Source organism: Mizuhopecten yessoensis, unplaced genomic scaffold (genome assembly GCF_002113885.1).
Source record: "Mizuhopecten yessoensis strain PY_sf001 unplaced genomic scaffold, ASM211388v2 scaffold716339, whole genome shotgun sequence".
In the NCBI taxonomy this organism is placed as follows: domain Eukaryota; kingdom Metazoa; phylum Mollusca; class Bivalvia; order Pectinida; family Pectinidae; genus Mizuhopecten; species Mizuhopecten yessoensis.
Window position 1 is genome coordinate 217,769 of NW_018480067.1, and position 22,375 is coordinate 240,143.

The 22,375-nt window shown below is 34.4% G+C and overlaps 1 protein-coding gene across 4 annotated transcripts in view; it reads right to left on the reverse strand.

Moving 5' to 3' along the window:
* The window catches only part of LOC110443309, a 365,314-nt gene that overhangs the window by 74,336 nt on the left and 268,603 nt on the right, over positions 1–22,375 (reverse strand). For all 4 annotated transcript variants that reach the window (XM_021487458.1, XM_021487457.1, XM_021487459.1 and 1 more), the window contains 2 exons: positions 21,999–22,200; positions 19,177–19,233 (listed from right to left, as the gene is read on the reverse strand). In XM_021487458.1, coding sequence (XP_021343133.1) covers positions 19,177–19,233; positions 21,999–22,200 — 259 coding nt within the window. The remainder of the gene's footprint in view (positions 1–19,176; positions 19,234–21,998; positions 22,201–22,375) is intronic.

Here is a 22,375-nt window from a genome sequence, read left to right on the forward strand (position 1 = left end):
CTATACCATACATTGGCCTTCATGAGGAACACTCAGTACCATAAAAAAAAGCCTGTCTGTAGTATATGTATAGCATCTTTATAAATAAGCCTCCTTTTGTAATACAGCACCTACACAAATACACCTTATTTTATAATATACACCACTAATATAAATAAGTCTCTCTGAAGAAAATACAGCATCTATATAAATAAGCCTTGCAAAATATAGCACCTACACAAATAAGCCTTATTTTGAAATATACAGCACCGATACAAACAAGCCTCTTAGAAGAACAAACCGAACACCTTTATGACACAAGTTTCCCTGTCAAGATGTTTAAGACAGACACTGACTTTTGTCTGCAGCCACACATATCCCAGCTACTGTAGAATATGAAACTTTGTCGTTACTTTTTTCACAGTTTCAATCACCGATACTAATTCATTGCGGTCGTTTAGTCAGAGTGAACATACGTCTGATAAATTGATATTCATGGTTCATTAGCAACTGAAAAACCTACGACTGTAAAGATTCATTTGACAAAGAATCACATTTCCTAATGTTTATTGTTGAAAAGGCAAAACTGATGCCAATCTGTGGCCTAGTTAATAAAGGTCATAGAGTATTAGATCCCTAGGAACAGTACATAGCAACCACATGTTGCCTGCCTTAATGTCTCAGAACCACAGATTTGTGCAAATGACTAGCATCTCTTGCGGTAGACTTTCTGGTAATCCTTTCCGAACTTGTAAACTGAATCGAGCAAGATCATTGTAGATATTCCATTATATTTTAAGTCATCTGAATATCTGTTCATTCCATACTCTAGACATGTTCTAACAACATCGTACCACCGACATTGTTATATCCAAGGTAAAAAGGGGATGCATTTTTAATATTCGGCAACAATGGGGGGTTGTTTTACTTGTAACAAAACCTGACAAAGGCCGGTACACTATTGTTGTTCAACAAGAACTATTCAAATCTGCAGATTATAGGTATGATTGAATCTGTCCATCCCTTTAAATCTGCCCACTCATCATAAACACAATGGACTCGCCCAGAATGTTTGATGCACAATGTTCCATTCCGATTCAAGGGGATGACAGATATACCACAGTTTAATGACACCATGAAATATCTATACCAACCTGGGGATGATTTGATTTCTTTCATCTTTTGAATCAGGACAATGTCATTGCTGTTTACAGAGGTGCCAGATAACAGTTACGGGTGGAAAGCCTGACATGTCTTTCCAATCGCTGTTTAGTTACATCTCTAACCATCAGTACCTTTGATGTAACGGCAATGAGATTCTCTCCTCCCCGATAATTGTCACATAACATCTACAGGTGGACTACACTGGAGGAAGGAAACGCTGATTGCAGACTCCACAAATACACCAATCAATATGCAATGATCAAAAACTATCCAACTGTGAAAAGTTTCCTCTAAAAAGCCCGAAATTACTTAACAATCAGATCCCATCATCTGCTTCCGTCCCTAATTAGAGGCAAAAAGTGTGTTATATGACTACACCACGCACAGGTCATGCTGCTAGGTTTTCCAATCACGCCAAGCTGGGTAGCCTGTACTGCGTGATAAGAAAGATTTAATAACGGAGTATTGACGAAACCGAAATGTTCACACTATTCTAATATAAACGCATGCAAGATATTGATGTTTTATGTCAAACGGCTTATTGTTGCTCAGAGGGGGTGAGATATGCCTGTTGAAACTTGCCCCCAATTCATTCAATGGCATCATTCAGGAGGGTATAAAAATGTATCAACTGGAAACGCTACAAGTTCAAAATAAGTCAAATTGGTGAATCCTATTAAAACATTATGATAGAGAGATAAAATATCATTTCCATTGGTCTCTGTATTACTTGTTCAGGATTCAACATCAAAGTGTTGCGAGTGTTTTGATGCAAATAACATCCAGTAGAATCGATATAGATTATGCTCAGAAATTGTAGTTTGGTTGAACTCACATGATGTGTGTGGTTTTATCTTTATTCTAGCATCTGCCTTGTGTTGAAATAACATAACCGACATTCTGAAACTGTTGTGTTATGTCCATAGGACATATGCAAATTAATACAAATTCTATTGCATATTTCAAATGTTTAATTTTGATAAAAAAAAATATAATAACAAGATTTTTTAAATTTTGATTTTCTTTGTTACAAATCTTACTTAGTAAATCAAAAATGTGTTTTAATACAAATGTTTTTGTTTTTTGAGTTGAACAAATTTTATTTTTTTAAATAAACATTTTTAATCATTTCAAATATTGCGGTATATATCTACCAAAGAAACTGTAAAAAGTATTGAATTATTAGCCAATATCATATTATGAGTTTAAATGAAAGATTTGTAATCATCATGCAAACAAGTTTTACAAATCATCAAAGATTGAAAGGACCAGATTTATATGTACATATTAAATTGAAGTATACTTTTAAAAATTGAAGAGAACAGAAGCTGAAGAATATTGAGCGTTGAACTATTTTTTAAAAATGTTTAAAACGATAATTTTGCATTTAGATTTATTAGAATTGTTAGCATATTTCAAATTTGTTTAATATATCTCGGTTAAAATTTGAATACTACCAATTATAAAGCCATTTAATGAGTTGTCAACATAAAGAATATAAAATAAGTTTTTCGAAATTTATAAATATCCATATTGTACCCTGCTACAGTTTCAAGTAAATCTTTCCTTTGTACATGTTTTGCCCAAGTTGTATCGACGTTTGAGTTCCAATTATTGTTTTGTTGACACTTCAGTATTTCTCTTGATTTTTCTTGACGCCTGTCTAATCTGACTCTTGAAGCCTGTCTAAACTGACTCAAGTATTCCAACATTCTTTGTATTTCAACATAATACTGTAATCTAACCCTGGAGTATTGAGACATTCAGCCATTTCCAACATAATACTGTAATCTAACCCTGGAGTATTGAGACATTCAGCCTTTTCCAACCTAACGCCTAAATCCCATTTTATAAGAAAAGTATCTGTATGTCCCACCCGCCTGTGTTATCTGACTATTTTGTTATATCCCCCTTGCAGGGTGTCGATTTTGACAGGTTTCACAGTATATATATGTAAACTATTATACAAAATTCTTTATTGAATGGTTGAACAAAAATTGTTTAAATAATCTGAACAGGTTGTGTATCATTTAGAGCAACAATTCAACACGGAGTAACAACTATTTCACTAATTGAATGGCGTCATCAATAACTTTCCCACAATAAAATTAATTGTTCCAGCCAACAGTAAACCAGTGTTCAAACATACCTGTCATACTCCCAAACGGACAATAAAGACAGGTTTGCAAGGGCTGTACACCAAACCGTCCTATACATATACTCGGGATCCGTCCTATACATATACTTGGGATCCGTGTATGATGAAATAGGCTAGACCGATATACTGATTTAGTAATTAATGGTGACAAATATCCGAATGCAGACAATAGTTGGTAAAGATAAATAATGATCAGCTAATCAGACAAGCCCAACCACTGTCACACGCTTAAGGAATTATCTAAATGTTATCAGAACATTATCAGATAACAATTACAGAACTCCCATGAATCTGTCCCAGGCTGGTACATCAATGTCAATCATTTGTAAGTCCTTTTTAAACGTATCTTTGACAGCAGTGAGACGTGGTGATGGTCACTGCATGTCCCCCTAATGACGCTTGTCCACAATATGGAAATGGTCACATTTGTAATTCAGTGTACAGCACTATACATTGATACATTATGGGTAGGGGTGAGGAATGGGGGGTAATTGAAGGGTACTTGTTCATGCTAAAAGACATTTTCCTTCACTTTCTAAGCTATTGGAGTCTAATCGGGTTTTCTACATCATTAGCTGCAATTCTTGCGTAAAGAAAATTGGCAGATAATTTGATTTTAATTCGTCAGAAAAATAAATGTCAACGCTTTTATAGTGTCAAGAAAAAAATTCTATTTATCACATGACCAAAACCCGATATTTTTTCACTCAATGAACTCTGAAGTGCTGCGTGACTATTATAAGTTAAAGTTATCTTTTGAAAAGAAAAAAAGTATTTTACATGCATACATTCTCACAATAGAACAAAATATTTGTATGTTTTCATACATAAAGAATCCCATGATCTACTTTGGTTGAAATAGTTCTTATAACGGAAAATAAAATATTAAAACACGAATTAAAGAATTACAATTGAATGACCCATTAGAAGTATTGTATTGTAAAATCCCTATGCAAATATCTGATTTCTCATACGTTATTGCTCACTGAGGCAGACACAGCCTTTGTACGATTATTTTAGAATTCAAATCCGCGTCCCTCGGCTCTAAACATACCCAAAGTTTATTCATCAGCCAGGTTATTATGGGGTGGATTCTTGTTCCGCTACCCTCCTCCCATCACCCGGATTCCTGTTTACAGGAACACAGGGGCCGTTAAAGGCATTCCCCTGTCGGGTACAATTACCTGCCATTGTGCAAATCCTTTTGATCCCTGAACACTTAATAGTGCCCTAGAGAGGCAATAAAGGGATCAGGTTCAATAGGGCAGAATGCTCATAACAGTATATTCTTATTTCAAGTTTAAAAAAAAAAAAATCCTAAGCATATGCATGATGATTCACATAGGGTGTTATTCAGCAAATCATTGTTATATTGTTTTTGATCAAATAAAAGAACTTATCATTGAATAAATCATTTTATGATTCATAAATGGTTTTGCACACATACATTTGTTTTTTTAATATAAGCATAAAATTTGGGTATAAACAAAGGTGGTTTAGGAACCTTGTTAGTTAAGTATTAGGTTCAATCAAGGTTGTAAACAAGCATCACCCAAAGTGGTTTCAAAACCTTGTGTTTTTTTTGTTTTATATAAGTAACTAATTCTGATTTTGGGAGAGAGCCTAATAAGTTACCAGAAGTTGTGCCCAATTCCTTTGACTGTTCAATATCAATAAAACAAGTTTGAATGAACTTAATTGATCAACAATAAAAAATAAAAACATTGTGGAATTTATGACAAAAGTTGTGGTAAATGCTGTGTATACAACATCTTACTGAAATATTTCCCTTGAAAAATGAAAAGATAAAAAAGAACATAATGGTGAAAGTCATAAAAAAGGTTACCTGTACATGTGCAAAAGATAATCTTTGTTGACACAAAAACCCTGAGACTGATCCCACTGTAACTTCAAACTTCTTCTATTAGATTGATGAAACTGTTGGATCCATTTCTGTAGGGTTCTCAGTAGAAATGTATGACTGCACACTGCTCTCTATATGTCTACACTACAAACCTGCACCTAATACTCCCTTCTAATTCAGGTATGTACGTACCCAGTCACGACCCGGACCCGTCCTTGTTAGACGCACTGTTGGCTCTTTAAATTTTCGTCTTTTCTTTTTAAAACATGTATCCTCAAAGCAAAAGTAGTCATTTCAAACAAAAGGTAAATGAAAATGACTTTAAATTAACACACTTTTTTGAATACTGAAAGAAATAAGTAAAATTCAAACTTAAAGTTGATTACCTTAAGCAAGATGACTAAACTTCCGATGTTAAGATCGACTGATGACGCTAGCCTTGTGACTGGTGCATTGTGGGTAGGAGATAGATAAAGCATACATATCATGTAACAAACCACTGTCAGGACACCAGGGTATTGTAATGTATCAAACTTGTTATGTCAGGGCTAATTGTTAGACGTGGTTGGCATCCACAAGTAGGTCAGGAGACCATACTAAAGCTTCTGTCAGATGTGTAGATGTCATTTCCTTCATAAAATGTGAAAGTTACATCCTTAAATGGCAACAATACAAAGATGTTTGCATTTTTAACTGCCCAGTCGCACACACACAAGTTGGATCAGACGGGCTGCACATGGGTACCAAGGTTACATCAGGCCGTAACTGATCCGCCATTGACTTACAGTGGGTTTCATTTCTCCTGGTATTATATAGCCTTTTAAGATTTTTTTTTTTTTTTTTTTAATAAAAATATGATTTGTTTACCCACAGCGTTGCATTATTTAAACATTATCTGTGTGATTAATGCACTGCATGATCGCATTGCCACATCTCGAATGATTGCATTTTTCCTAGTAACTTACAACTTTTTATAAATCAAGGACTTAATAAGACACAATTGTTCTCCACTTTATACCCGCAATGCTGCATGTAATTTAAAACATTTAAAACACAAATTGCCGACTTCACAAATTCTACGAGATGTCTTGTTTGAGTATTTTTGCACCGTCATCAATCTTGTCTTGTGCAATCACTAAATTGTTCTGAATATTTTGATTTATTGATTGGTTCCTTCATGATAGCTGCCGAGGATTTTCTAAAACGTGTGTTTTTTCACATTAAGGAACTGGCACATACACAATTAAAAAGGAGTCCATTAGCAGAAGAAAGTAGTCCACACTATATAACACCAACTAAACAGTCTGCAGGACAAAGTTAACACAGTCCATACTAGACCATTAACACAAAGACTAGTATTTGGTAAACCATTGGCTTAGCAAATGTTACCATTGAAGTTTTTCTATGAGGAGGTGGATTTTATAATAGTAAGCAGATCAACATTGTAAGATCAACATTTTTGAATTCTAAAATATAACATATCCTCAAAATCTTCAATATCCCAATAAATTAACTACTTTGTGAAAACTTCAATCACTGTTAACTTTTGTCATGATATTTAAGGTAAAGTCAACATTGTTTTGAGAATTCAACCTCGACGCAGTGCTTGTCAAAAACAAATAATTGTTCTGTGCAATATTCGTTGAGTTTGCTAACTGCAGTGACGAATCATGACCGCCACAAGCAACATTTTTAAGTCACCTAACGCCGCCTTTTTTCTCCTCCTGCTTTGGTCCCCCAATCAATGGTTATCCTATACATCAACGCTTTGAGGTCAAAGACCTGGGCCCGGCTGTTCAAAAGGTGGTTAGCTTAATCATTGTTTAACGATATTTTTCAACCTTTAATAAATTCGTTAATAAATAAGGAAAAATCTCACAATTTTGTATGTAAATATTTTATATCTGAAAAGTTGTAACTATAATTTCAATGGTTACATTTTATATAAACACAAATTTGAAATTTGTGCTAATCACTGATTAAGCTATAATAACCTTTTGAACAACTGGGCCCAGCTTTTAAATGAGTTAATCTTTAAGAAAAACATTATATGCCGATTTTATTTTATTTTGGTAAACAACAAAAGATGTTATGTACATTTTTATGAAAACGAAAGTCGATTTTTATTTGTCAACCCGCCAGTTATATCTAGCATCACGTTTGAACTGCCGAGTTCTATCAGCAAATTCATTTTTTCTGAAATCTGTTATCTCAAACATGGCAGATGTTAAAGTTTTGTATCAACATTAACTCCAACTAAACTGCCTTTACATTTATTTTAGTGAGCATCAGCGTGTCTAGTTCACATTTGTTAATTTTCTACTAAACTGAAATTGACAATTTGACATTTTGATCAAAATGTGAAAACAACGATTAAATTCAATAGTCATTGCAAATCCTTGTCAATGCAAAAAAACCAACATATACCATTTCATCGGAAACAATTATTTTTCTTCAATTTTGACCATAGCTTTTCGATATTTTAATAATATAACTCTTTAAGAATCCCCGTACCACTACCAAAAACAAAAACCAGGGATTGGAAACTGTTTTTTTCCTGCATGACCATAGTTTTCATAAATCATTTCTGAAAAGACAATATACCTTATAGAACTTTTAGGAAAAATAATCAAAGATGAAATAAACAAAAAAATATAATCAACAACAGTGTTCTGACCACAACTACTCAACAGGGCTAGACCTGCATGATTCCAACTCTGCACTTCAGATTGTTACATTATATAAACTTTATTCATTTTCAACTTCTATTAATTCATTCTTGTTTGTCCGGATGTTAGCGACCGGGGGGGGTCTTGATGTGGGAGGAAACCGAGCACCCCGAGGAAACCCACGTGGTCGTCCGGGTAACCCCATTCCTTTTCACGTCCGATCGGGGAATCAAAATCCGAACGCCTTGGTGAGAGGCAGATATATTTTAATAAGGTTGGGTCCATGAAGCGGAAAAACAAAAAAAAGTCCTAATCTTGAGTAATTTTGGCAACTTAAAATGAGTAAAAGGATTTATTTTTTGTTGCTATTACTCAAGACAGACAATAGCCCTTGCATCACACAATACAGTGAAACATTTGCTCTGTAGTAATCAAATTACTTCAAAATCCTAACAAGGCAGGAAACAGTTTTTTTAGTGATTATTATGTTTTGGTAATCTAGGAAAATGTTTTTTATTCACCCAATTATAAGACTATAAAGAAGAATTTCAATGACTGAATCTTTACGGCTACCAGTGGATGGTGCCAGTTCAACATGAATTATACTTAGACAATTCAGGCAAATTGCACCTTCCCTGTACATCAGTCTGTGTAGGCAGAAGTCCTTCAGTGAATGTATTTTCCGATCATCCTGGTAATGCATATCTGGTGCTTTTTATCAGGTCCCAGCTAGCTCTGTATAAAGCCGACATTAAACTTTTACCATAATCATGCTCTTATTCAAAATGTCAGTTTTAATTTGAGTTTCCATGACAACAGTGTACATTACCGGACCATCTGAGCATTTTATTCCTTGGCGACACAAAACAGTATTGTCAATATACGTGTGTGCACACGTAACAGAACCACCGTGCCTAACATGGGGTTTAACAAGCATAGGGACTATAGCTATAGATCTCTGAAAAAATATCAATATCCAACGATCCGAAATGTCTTTTACTTCACCGAGATATAGTTCAAATTCACAGACGCTTTTCTCTCCAAGTTGCGGATAATGGATTCGAGTTTTGGGGAGCAGATTGTAATTTAGTGAGATTACTCCTGTATTTCTGATATCATCAGCGAGCTATATGCATTTGACCACACATGATTTTCTGGATGACTGCTCTCCGTAATATCAAAATGTAATTTGTTTAGGGCGGCAGTTTCCCAATAATCACTGCTGTACTGGTTATTATGATACTGTGTTTTTTCCCACTATTTCGGTTTCGACTGAGCTCAGGTTACGTAGGGCCAATAGGAGACCATAGGTTGATTGTCGATGCCCATATATCATCAGCATCCAGCAAAACGAGGTCCAGGAATCCGCCAGTGCCACAGACCACAACAATATTCATCTTACAACAAATAGATACCGAATCAGATAAGCTATATATATACACCTCAACATGATAGGTGCCCGAAGCCACGTCCTATCATACAGAATTATTATATGGAAATTAAATATAGGCATATGGCATATATAACGAGATGAAATATATTGGTATACTTAATGTACCATGACAAGTTTCCATAGCAACCAAAACTGACAATTAATAATTTACATTGGCATCAACTTGATGGTGAAAACAGAACCGCATGTGACAATCTTGTTTTTAAACAAATAAAATCAGACGATGTCTAGAATACAAATATTATATTTCCAAAAATAATTTACTTATTATTTTCTAATGAAGGAATAAATGATTAATATATGGAATCCATGTGGGTTTCAATTTAGAGAATATATGCTGATTGCTATGTTATAGAAAGTGTCTAACCGTCAACCAATCATAATCATAGTCTTACTATCAACCAATCATAATTTGGGAAATATCTTTCCATAACTCCATCATAGTATGGAATCAAAGGGATGTCTTTCCATTAACCAATCAAAATCTGGAAAGTGTCTAACCATCAACCAATCATAATTAGGAAAGTCTTTCATCAACCAATCATAATTAGGAAAGTCTTTAATCAACCAATCACAAAAGGAAACTATCATCAACCAAGACTGACGGTTGCAAATCAATTGATGATTAATAGAAGTTTCATTTCTGAGACAGTTGCAAGACTGCAATACATATTCTAGTTGAAATTACATCACATAGTTTTATTGGTGAAAAGTGGATGAAGATTATAAATTTAGATGAAATGAGTCATGACCTGCATGTTTCAAGAAGTGGCTAACAAATAAACTTCTATTCAATTAACAAAAGAATCTTGCTTCATTATCGTCATTTTAATTGTTTGCATTGTTTCTACCGCAGTTCTCAGGGTATCATGAGTTTAGAAACCTATAGGTGCAGGCCCATATTTGTAATGGCAGAGAAGCAATTTTGGAGGATTTCAACACAGACAGACAATAAGCCGGAAAAAAGATGAAAGAACACTTTGTGTTTAAGCTAATTGCCACCAATAAGGTCCCATCTACCCGGTCCTACTCCGGGAATACCAGACTTGGTCCGCCAAGGCCCTTGCTGTCAGTTTGGCTCATCTCAGGCATTTAAAGTTGGTTGCCCTTGATGGGGATCCTGGCTCAGTGAATCGTTCGTTCAGAGTATTATGATGTTGACTTTCCTAACAGATGCTGCGTTCCCATGGCAACTATGTAAAAACAAAGATTTATGGCTCTTTAGGAAGAAAGAGTCGTCCTATGTTTCTCATGTAGAGATTCCAACCATGGCATGAATCAATCAAGCTTGGCCACAATCCGACTCAAGTACTTGCAATCTCCCATTTAATAGCAATCAGATAGATATGATTCGACTCTGTCCACTGGACACCCAAATCTATGTCCCCTTCAATGATTGGATCAGGGGAAAGCGGATCATTACTAAGGGGTCTATATCCAACACAGAGCTAGTATTGGACAAATCCTGTTGCCAATGATAGCTAACTTCCCTGGTATGGGTATTAAAATCACTAATCAATCATTCGTCTTACTTGTTTGATAAACGGTGGTCTGATCTTTTGACATCAAGGAGTAAAACAACATTTGTCTTACTTTTGCAAGTATGTTGTAGTAGAAAATTGTGTACTTTTACGATATCCTGCTGCTGTTTCTAAAACGTTCATTGCACTTCCCGACACCAAGCTTGTGTTCACCTCTACTTCCTGTGACACTCTATGTATCTACTTCCACTTCCACTGGTGTGTTTTCATCTTTTTTTCCCTTTTAAATTTCATTATGCTTTAACATCTCATCCGTGCAGCAGCCAGAATTCCAAGAAGTCGGACATATTTTTGTAACTTCCTTAATATATCAAATATACAGAGAGTCAGACATCAATGTTATATTTTTTCAAACCAAAAAATTGAAGTTTACAATGGAGAAATGACTTAGGGGTAATTTATTATGAGAGAAAAATAGGGTTAGGATCCAGACAGGGTCCACTTTGTTCCAATTTGTCGACCATAACCCACTTACTTGGCAAATCAAGTTAGGCCCGTAAAAGGCTTCACAACCGGGAGTAAGTGTCCACAGTCAGGCTATTTGAGGACATCTCCATACTACGACAGCTGGATGTTTTAACGGAAATATACTGCATCATTGTGACATACATTGTATACCTTCTTTACAAAAAGTTCTACACTACTAGGGCACACATAAAATACCTTTCAGGGAATATGGATATGGTTAATCATTTAACTCATCGATCACCCTTGGAGACACATTTGAACTCTTCCAACTCAAATGTTGGAATAGTTCGTTATGAATTTTCAGGGGTGAATTAATTAATTAATGGCACATACAGCTACATTAAGTATCAAAACTCTGATGAAATATACTTATTTATGAGTTAAAATTAACAAATGCATTTTTTTTCTAAAAAATGAACTACTTTAATTGTACTTCTTCAACAAATTTCTTTATTTTTTGCAATATCATTATTATTTATTAAGGCAAGGTAATGCATATGCAAATTTTCATTATACCTTTCCAGATGATAAAGGCAATTCTGTTGCCTTTAAAACTTTATCAAAACACTGTTAACATTTTAATTTTTAAAACCAAGAAAATATTTATATTTGTCTGGTTCTAAACTAATTTCATCATTTCTGCTATTAGTAAATGAAATTGTTGATGCCATTTTGTACTTCAGCATAGGGATGAATCACTATGTGATTTGAAACATGAACATCTCATTAAGATATTGAAACTTTCTTAGGTGTTAAGATTGCTTCATCCCTCCCTATGTCTACCTAGAAAGACACCACATTGTCCTACATTAGGAGAGTTAGATCTCCTCAACATCTTATCCTTTAATTCTATTATTGTTTAGAGAAATTTAGAGTTGATTTCATGATAACCAAGCAGTATTAATAATTAATGCTTAAAGACATTTTAAATACCATGAAAATTCTGGAAAAAGTTTTAAGTGTTATTCAAAATTGATACAAATTCTACCCTTGATTTACTGAAAACGGATTACTTCCAGGTAGATAATTACCTACGTATTTATTTACTTTAATTAGTTAATTTCCTGATGTAAAATTACCGAAGAATTACCAATAAATGTATATTACAATATTACAGTAATGGATAAGACAACTTCAAATTATGATTTATAATGGAAAGTTTATGGAATTAACTAATTAAAGGAAATACCTATTAAGAGTGTATTATCATTCTTCCAAGTTTTTTGTACAAGGAATACATAATATCCTCTAATGAGCATTATTAGTCCAATTCACTAATTCACCAAAATTTGCAACACTAATTTAGCTGTGACTTAAAACATAAAATACAGGAAACTTTTCAAATCAACCGCTTTGTATTTTGTTAATGTTCCCTTGAAATATTTGATAGAGGGGGAAAAAGGAAATATCTGCATGCGGTTAAATTAATTTGAACAGGTGCACTTTGATAGTATGCTGGCACCAGTATGATAATCCATACAGCTATCCATAAAATTGTATGATGGTTACATTGATTCTCATTCAATAAAACAAACACGTTAATGAAACAGACAAGCATCTCAAACGCCTGTGTGATACAGATGGGCCTGTCGTGGAGATAAGGCGTTGATTGCAGGGAGCTGGCCTCCATTTGCGTCGTTTCACTGGCCAGTCACCACCATAAGCTCAACACTCCAGCCTCACTAGGACAATTAAATTGCCGGAGAAATCAAACCGAATTTCCCTTCCTTGATTTCGCTGTACAACCCTATAAGCAACGCATTGTGGGCCGTTTCAATCCCAATAATTGGCCTGTTGGCTACAAAGCCTGCTTCCTGCTTGCTGTCACCATCCATGCTATGCCTGCCAATTACTCAGCTCTTCCGCAAGCCGGGCTGGTCAAATCATCAAAAAAAGGGGAAATGGAGTCGGAATCATGTTCCCTTAGCCAGTATGGCCCAGGGAAACCGATGTCAGGTTTTATCCTGAAAGCTTACATTTTACATCAGAAGAAAATCATACTTGAAGAAATGGTCAATTCAAGGTGTTTTATTATAATCAATATCCTATATTTATGTGTGAAATAAGAAAATAATAAAATGTTTTAATTATAAAAACTTAAGGTTCAGATACTACAGAATATGATTTAAACAGATTAAACTGTACTTAATGCATCCTCAATTTCAAAAGAGTAGCAAGTTCAGTACCCAGGGCAAGGATATCGCTTTATTTCCTATTTTTACAAAAACTTGTTCCAATCACCATGCAATTACATGATTTTTTGAATATTTGTAAACGTGGGAGGGAGACAGAATTACACAACAGCTGGCACGTTCTACATTCTAGCATTACTCTTTATTTAGAATTGAGTCAATCTTCCTGTTGACATTTTTCTGTAAGCTAAAGATAAGAGATTGCCGTATTAAATACATAATATCCTGATTTCTTTATCATCCATTCAATACTGCGACAAGCAATACATAAAACACACTCGTATTGGTTGAGAGATCTATTTTTTAATTCTATGAAATATTACATGTCATTTTTCAATTCCATAAAAATTTAAAATTAAAAATATCTGCTATCATCAATTCAGTACGTGTTCCCGAACCGAACCAAACAGGGAGATGTTTGCTGTATTGTATGACAGGAGAACATTCGAAACTGTAGGCGAGTAAGGCATGTTACCTTGACGCAGAACAGATGTGACGTTACTAGTAGCTGGGACTACAGCAAACATAGCCTCACTCATTGATTATACACAGCTGATTATCAAATAAGGGATAACGCCTCCAACAATTAACTCATAAACACCCGTAATACAAAATAGCCATAATAATAAATCACCTTGGATCAGTGTTGAGATTTCACCCTGCTCAAGGTCATACACGTGTTAATTTATCCGTTTTGTGGCTTAATCGTCCTCTGCCTTAATTGTCATTAACGAAACACAACTGACAATCAATGATCGTTCTATAAATACCGTTTGGATAATGTTTGTTTGCTAATATTGACTAATACATATTGTTTAATCGTATAAACGAAACAGGAAGTCGATCAAACAATAAAACACCCTAATATATATCATTAATCTAAATATAGTAGTGAGGACTTTATCATTCTGGTATTAATTGTAACATAACCGTTGCTATTTTGCAGTAAAATGTTATACAACTAAATGATTTTGTCTTAACATTTTACCTATATAATCTATTACTCATTTTACTTATATATTTGTAATTCTGATATATTATTTTGGTATAAATTCTACATAATCCATTTTATTTTATATTAACTATATATTTCAACTCTAGTTCTACACCTATATTTGTAACCAACTCAGGATAATTTCCTTAACAGATGATTTCTAATTAAATATCTAGCAAATAACGCCTGAATGGGCTGCGTTTTTACTGCCGATGTTACTGTTATATTATCAGTGATGTCCGACTGCGTTTTTACGGTCGATGTTACTGTTATATTATCAGTGATGTCCGACTGCGTTTTTACTGCCAATGTTACCGTTATATTATCAGTGATGTCTGACTGCGTTTTTACTGCCGATGTTACATAACAGTGATGTCCGACTGCGTTTTTACTGTCGATGTTAATGTTATATTATCAGTGATTTCCGACTGCGTTTTTACTGCCGATGTTATGTCTGACTGCGTTTTTAGTGTCGATGTTAATGTTATATTATCAGTGATTTCCGACTGCGTTTTTACTGCCGATGTTACTGTTATATTATCAGTGATGTCCGACTGCGTTTTTACTGTCGATGTTAACGTTATATTATCAGTGATGTCCGACTGCGTTTTTACTGCCGATGTTACATAACAGTGATGTCCGACTGCGTTTTTACTGTCTATGTTAACGTTATATTATCAGTGATGTCCGACTGTGTTTTTACTGCCGATGTTACTGTTATATAATCAGTGATGTCTGATTGCGTTTTTACTGCCGATGTTACTGATATATTATCAGTGGTGTCTGACTGCGTTTTTACTGCCGAGGTTATGTCTGACTGCGTTTTTACTGCCGATGTTACTGTTATATTATCAGTGATGTCTGACTGCGTGTTGGAGGATTGGACAACAGAGACTGATGAATGTTCTATTTCTGACCAATCATAATCAGAATCATGTGACGAGCAATTAGCACACAATTACTTTAGAGTATCATTACATTAGACTTTCCACAATATTTAGGTACTCCGTATCTGTTAATAACAACTGATGATCAGAAATAGTGGTCACTAAAGACAGGTGATCACTCATTACAGGGAGGGTTTCTATATAATGAGGCTGTGTATTACAGGCGATCTATCGTGACAGTCCATCATGGCATAGGTATAGTCAAATCTTGACACTGGGGGTCTTTCCTCAGGATGGTTACTAATTTTCAGGAGGCACAAAACACTGACATCACCTACTTACTGGACTCCCCCAACCTAGTCTGCAGATGGTCACACTTATCTACAGATCCCAATCTATATCAGAAGCACAATTGCCTATGGCTACTTAGCTACTTATAATTTTCAAATAAAACTCTAACACTGACCAGGAGCCAAGGCTACTAAAATGCATAGCAAATCATATGTACACTTTGAACAATTAAACGGCTAATAAATGCATAACAGTGACTGTGAAAAACCAATAAGATGTATTAGGGCCGGCATTAAAAAATATGATAGGTTGAGAAACACGAAACACAGCTATATTTTTATTTGGCCTTATGAAGTGTTACTGAAGAGAATGGTTACACAAGACAGTTTGTCAGTTAAGAAGGTTGCCACACAAGACAGGTGGTCACTACTGACAAAGTCTGAAGACAGACGATTTCCAATGACAAGTGATCATCGTAAAGATAAATGGTCTTCAATTATAGGTATTATTATAGAGAAAGATTTAAATGAAGAAAAGAACAGCCCCAGTTTTCATTAGTGGTACACATTTAACTAAAGGGTTTGTTACTCATTCTAAAATTAATATCCTGTACCTTGGGTAATGAATTTAACAAGGCATTGATTTTCAATATCATCAACACAGGCTGGAATCCAATCTCAACTAAAATACCTTAGTATACCCTGTCTTATCTTTCTAATACGACCATAAAAACAAAGTATTTCAATTCCACGTTTGGAGTAATTCTTCAGTCTTGGATCAATTTTCTGTCTAATCAAATACGTAATTACAAATATTCGTGGCCATCAAAGTTTTAGCTAGAATTTGGTTTCATCATTAAGCAGCCGTCTGTCTTGGCTGCGCTATTACGTCCTAAAATTGCAATCTAGACGCAAAGTCCACTCTTGTACGCTTTACATAAATCCACATGGATGCGCACATAAAATACTCGTTTAAGGCCAATTTAATTGAGAGACTGAGCTGCAGTCAGGGTAGCTAGCTCTAGGGCCTATTTCCTGAAATATATCACTGACAATTTTCATCCTAATTTGCATCAAACCAGGTCATAAAGAAACAAGTTTATTTTCAACAGCATATTGAAATTGAGTCATAAAGATGTATTGTGAAACATACCGACCAATAGCTGTAATGCTGTAACATTATTTCCCGTTGTATCAATCGCGATGATAAAGCTCTGTATATTTTCCCCACGACTCCCGTCTCTGTACATTCTATTTCAGAATTTGTGCATCACTCCGCGGTCAAGTGATAGATTTATTGTATTGTAGGCCACTGTGGTCCTGTTTGTATGTTGGTACTGGAGGACAGGTTGTAAGGTGTCAAGTCAGACAATTACATATATACCGTTATAAATTACGCAGCTATAACTAAACAACTTTGACCTATATATTGTCCAATCAAGCATAACAGGTGTCTGTACAAGGATAGGACCTCAACTACTTCAAATAAAAACGTCCAGACACATATATAACTCTCAGATCAAATTCAAGAGAGATAGAAACAGTCTGGGTAATGGGAACCCAATTTTTTTTATTATTTTTTTAAATATTGAACACAAGTTTGTTTAAGGCCAATTTATTTGAGATACTGAGCTGCAGTCAGGGTAGCTAGCACTAGGGCCTATTTCCTGAAATATATCACTGACAATTTTCATGAGAATACTGAAACGATTTTCATCCTTTGTATTCCTCTTACATGTTATGAATAAGTGAGATAACACACAAATGTAATTGGAGCAGAAAATGCACAGACAGACCAGGGTTCGAAACCCCAGACCCGTGGAACTGTAGATAGATGCTCTACCAATTAAGCTACCTTGTCGCTGACGATGGACCAAGTCCAGTTCTGCTACATTCTTCTCTCATATTTTCAATGTATTTGCCCCCTTGAAGACAAAATTATCTACAACCCAGGTTTGGGTAGCCCCTTGCCAAGCATTCACTCAGTTCTTGGAACATGGTTTGGTCACAGGCATCAAATGTAGAGGGAAGAGAAATGCAACAAACAGACCTCTAAAACACACGCTTTACCGATTGAACTTCATGATCGCTGACAATTGTCCTAGTCCAGTTCTGCTACACATGTATGCTACTTAATTGGCAAATTATCCTTTTTCCAAAAGAGCCCAATCTTTGATGATCTATTTATCTTTGACAAATGGTTTGCTTCGAAATTTCCACAAGACTGCATTTAGATGTGTTAATAACACTGTCTCAGAATTATAGGAGTTATTTTCAGTAAGGGGGAGAAAACTTATGTGTTATTTTCAGTTAGGGGGAGATAACTTAGGTGTTATTTTCAGTAAGGGGGAGATAACGTAGGTGTTATTTTCAGTAAGGGGGAGATGACGTAGGTGTTATTTTCAGTAAGGGGGAGATAACTTAGGTGTTATTTTCAGTAAGGGGAAGATAATGTACGTGTTATTTTCAGTAAGAGGGAGATAATGTAGGTGTTATTTTCAGTAAGATGGAGATAACTTTGGTGTTATTTTCAGTAAGGGGGAATTAACGTATGTGTTATTTTCAGTAAGGGGGAGATTACGTAGGTGTTATTTTCAGTAAGGGGGAATTAACGTATGTGTTATTTTCAGTAAGGGGGAGATAACTTCGGTGTTATTTTCAGTAAGGGGAAGATAATGTAGGTGTTATTTTCAGTAAGAGGGAGATAACTTTGGTGTTATTTTCAGTAAGGGGGAATTAACGTAGGTGTTATTTTCAGTAAGGGGGAGATAACTTAGGTGTTATTTTCAGTAAGGGGGAGGTAACTTCGGTGTTATTTTCAGTAAGGGGGAGATAACTTAGGTGTTATTTTCAGTAAGGGGAAGATAATGTAGGTGTTATTTTCAGTAAGGGGGAGCTAATGTAGGTGTTATTTTCAGTAAGGGGGAGATAATGTAGGTGTTATTTTCAGTAAGGGGGAGATAACTTCGGTGCTATTTTCAGTAAGGGGGAGATAATTTAGGTGTTATTTTCAGTAAGGGGGAGATAACTTAGGTGTTATTTTCAGTAAGGGGGAGATAACTTCGGTGTTATTTTCAGTAAGGGGGAGATAATGTATGTGTTATTTTCAGTAAGGGGGAGATAACTTTGGTGTTATTTTCAGTAAGGGGGAATTAACGTAGGTGTTATTTTCAGTAAGGGGGAATTAACGTAGGTGTTATTTTCAGTAAGGGGGAGATAACTTCGGTGTTATTTTCAGTAAGGGGGAGATAATGTTGGTGTTATTTTCAGTACCGGGGAGATAACGTAGGTGTTATTTTAGTAAGGGGGAGATAACTTAGGTGTTATTTTCAGTAAGGGGGAGATAACTTAGGTGTTATTATCAGTAAGGGGGAGATAACGTAGGTGTTATTTTCAGTAAGGGGGGACAACTGAATCATAAACAACAAAGTTAATGAGTGAGGGTGGCTCCTGAAATGAAGTCCTTGACCTTCACCTCGTCATTCATCTCTGGAATTAGAACAGATTAAAGACTCACCTCACTGGCTACTTCTGTGAGGGCTGCTAGGGCCTGCAGTGTCTGTATCACCTCCAGCTGGAACATAGACAGGGGCATTATAAGTAATGGAGAGAGAACAGAAATATAAATATGGACAAATAAGGGCTGGATTGAGTACAGAAATAAGAAAAGTAAAATTTATATATGGGCAAGTACAGAACTATTGAAAGTGACAACTAAGGACTGGCAAATGTACACAATTCTGAACAAGGCCAACAAGAAAGTTTCCAATAACCCTACCTACTCCAGTTTTTGTGCACACCCTCAACTTATTTGGTCAATTTTCAAGGAAGCCCTGTTAAAATAAAGGTTATTATCCTAAATAAATCTATAAAAAATATTCAAAAATAGAATTTATTATCCGTTCTTAACCTTATTTTTTCAGGCAAGTAACAGGAATTCTGGGGAGCAAAAAACATGGACTAGCTAAGTGAGTATAAAATTATAATGGAACAAACATGTATCCAACAGTGTGAACCTTTGGAAGCGAAACGAGATAGGGGAGAAATCTGATTTTTAATATTTTACCAATTTTTCAGACTTAAAAACATTCACATTGTAGCTACATCACCAGACAAAATCAAACCTTGTTTGTACACATTAAGCCAGAGAGACCTGATACAACTGAATTCAGTGCTTCTGGAAGTCTGGTTCTACATTTTAGATGAATGGCGTTTCAACTACTTATCAATAATTCAGAATTTTAAAATCCAATGCGTCATAAACTTGTGAAAATGCTATACATCATAGCGAGTAACTAACAAAACAATCACTCGTCTTTTACAGTCGCAGACAAATAAGTGGGCGGTACCATATACCACTTTAAAATAATAGAATCGGTATTTTATCGGAAAAATGATTATGCTCCAGGTTCCATTTTTTTTTTTTTTATCTTTACACCATGTGAAATGTGCAAACATGACTTTTATTGTTTATAACCATGGCAACAGACAAATAAGTGACTTTTATTGTTCATAACCATGGCAACAGACAAATAAGTGACTTTTATTGTTTATAACCATGGCAACAGACAAATAAGTGACTTTTATTGTTTATAACCATGGCAACAGACAAATAAGTGACTTTTATTGTTTATAACCAAGGCAACAGACAAATATTAGCTTGATAATGTACTTTACCTAAAGCACTATACTCATATGTTATCGTTTCCAATATCTGTCTTGGAAATAAGAAATCAGGCACCATCTTAGAACAATACATGGCATACAATTGTTAATTGTGATTACTTTCTAAGGAATACCATAAGATTTTTTTTTTGCAATACACCATATCTTTATTAAAGATTTTGTTATATTACATTATAGAATATCATTATTGAGGATATTTACAATAAACCATATTATAATTAAGTACACAATACTATTATTGAGGATATTTACAATAAACTATATTATAACTCAGTACACAATACTATTATTGAGGATATTTACAATAAACTGTATTATAATTCAGTACACAATACTATTATTGAGGATATCACAATAAACTATATTATAACTCAGTACACAATACTATTATTGAGGATATTTACAATAAACTATATTATAATTCAGTACACAATACTATTATTGAGGATATTACAATAAACTATATTATAATTCAGTACACAATACTATTATTGAGGATATTACAATAAACTATATTATAATTCAGTACACAATACTATTATTGAGGATATTACAATAAACTATATTATAATTCAGTACACAATACTATTATTGAGGATATTACAATAAACTATATTATAATTCAGTACACAATACTATTATTGAGGATATTACAATAAACTATATTATAATTCAGTACACAATACTATTATTGAGGATATGACAATAAACTATATTATAATTCAGTACACAATACTATTATTGAGGATATTACAATAAACTATATTATAATTCAGTACACAATACTATTATTGAGGATATGACAATAAACTATATTATAATTCAGTACACAATACTATTATTGAGGATATGACAATAAACTATATTATAATTCAGTACACAATACTATTATTGAGGATATGACAATAAACTATATTATAATTCAGTACACAATACTATTATTGAGGATATGACAATAAACTATATTATAACTCAGTACACAATACTATTATTGAGGATATTATAATAAACTATATTATAATTCGTTACACAATACTATTATTGAGGATATGACAATAAACTGTTTTATAATTCAGTACACAATACTATTATTGAGGATATGACAATAAACTGTTTTATAATTCAGTACACAATACTATTATTGAGGATATAGCTGTGTTCAATGCTTGATCAAATTAAAACAAATCTGAGATTAAATATTCATCAATATTTGTTTACAGATATTATTTTAATTGGAATATAGGACAGTTGTTTCCATAAATCACCAAAAATCAACTTTTGTTTGTGATCGATGAAACCTTGATATTTTTAATGTCTGTAAACCAATACTTGACATTATAAAGCATAGGATTCCATTTCACACACAGCAATTGCAAAGAGGAGTTTGTGTATTAACAAAGTTCAGCTTAACATTACAAAGAAGGAAGACAAACAGCTAATTTCTTACCTCATCCCTCATGGGTAAGTGTTTCAAGATGCCCAAAAGTTTGTGTATTAACAAAGTTCAGCTAAACATTACAAAGAAGGAAGACAAACAGCTAATTTCTTACCTCATCCCTCATGGGTAAGTGTTTCAAGATGCCCAAAAGTTTGTGCATTAACAAAGGTCAGCTAAACATTACAAATAAGGAAGACAAACAGCTAATTTCTTACCTCATCCCTCATGGGTAAGTGTTTCAAGATGCCCAAAAGTTTGTGTCGAATTTCCTGTCTCTGTTCCTTGACCTCTGTCCCGATCTGCGGTAGTTGATTGAGTCTCGTTGCTAGGTAACGGACGAGGACCTTCACTCTGTGTTCATAGCCTTGCTCCTGAGCCTTCACTATAGAACCGTTCCCATTGAAAGCCTCATAAAATCTGCAATATACAAAATTTAATATTCATGAGCATCTTTAAACAAAGGAGCATTGTGGGACAGATTTGTTATCTAGCTTTTAAAACTGGTGACAGAGACAAAGGAGTGCCTACAGATTGGCCATACATGTACAGCACTTAAAAATCATTTCAAGTTCCAACTGGAGGTTCGGAGAAG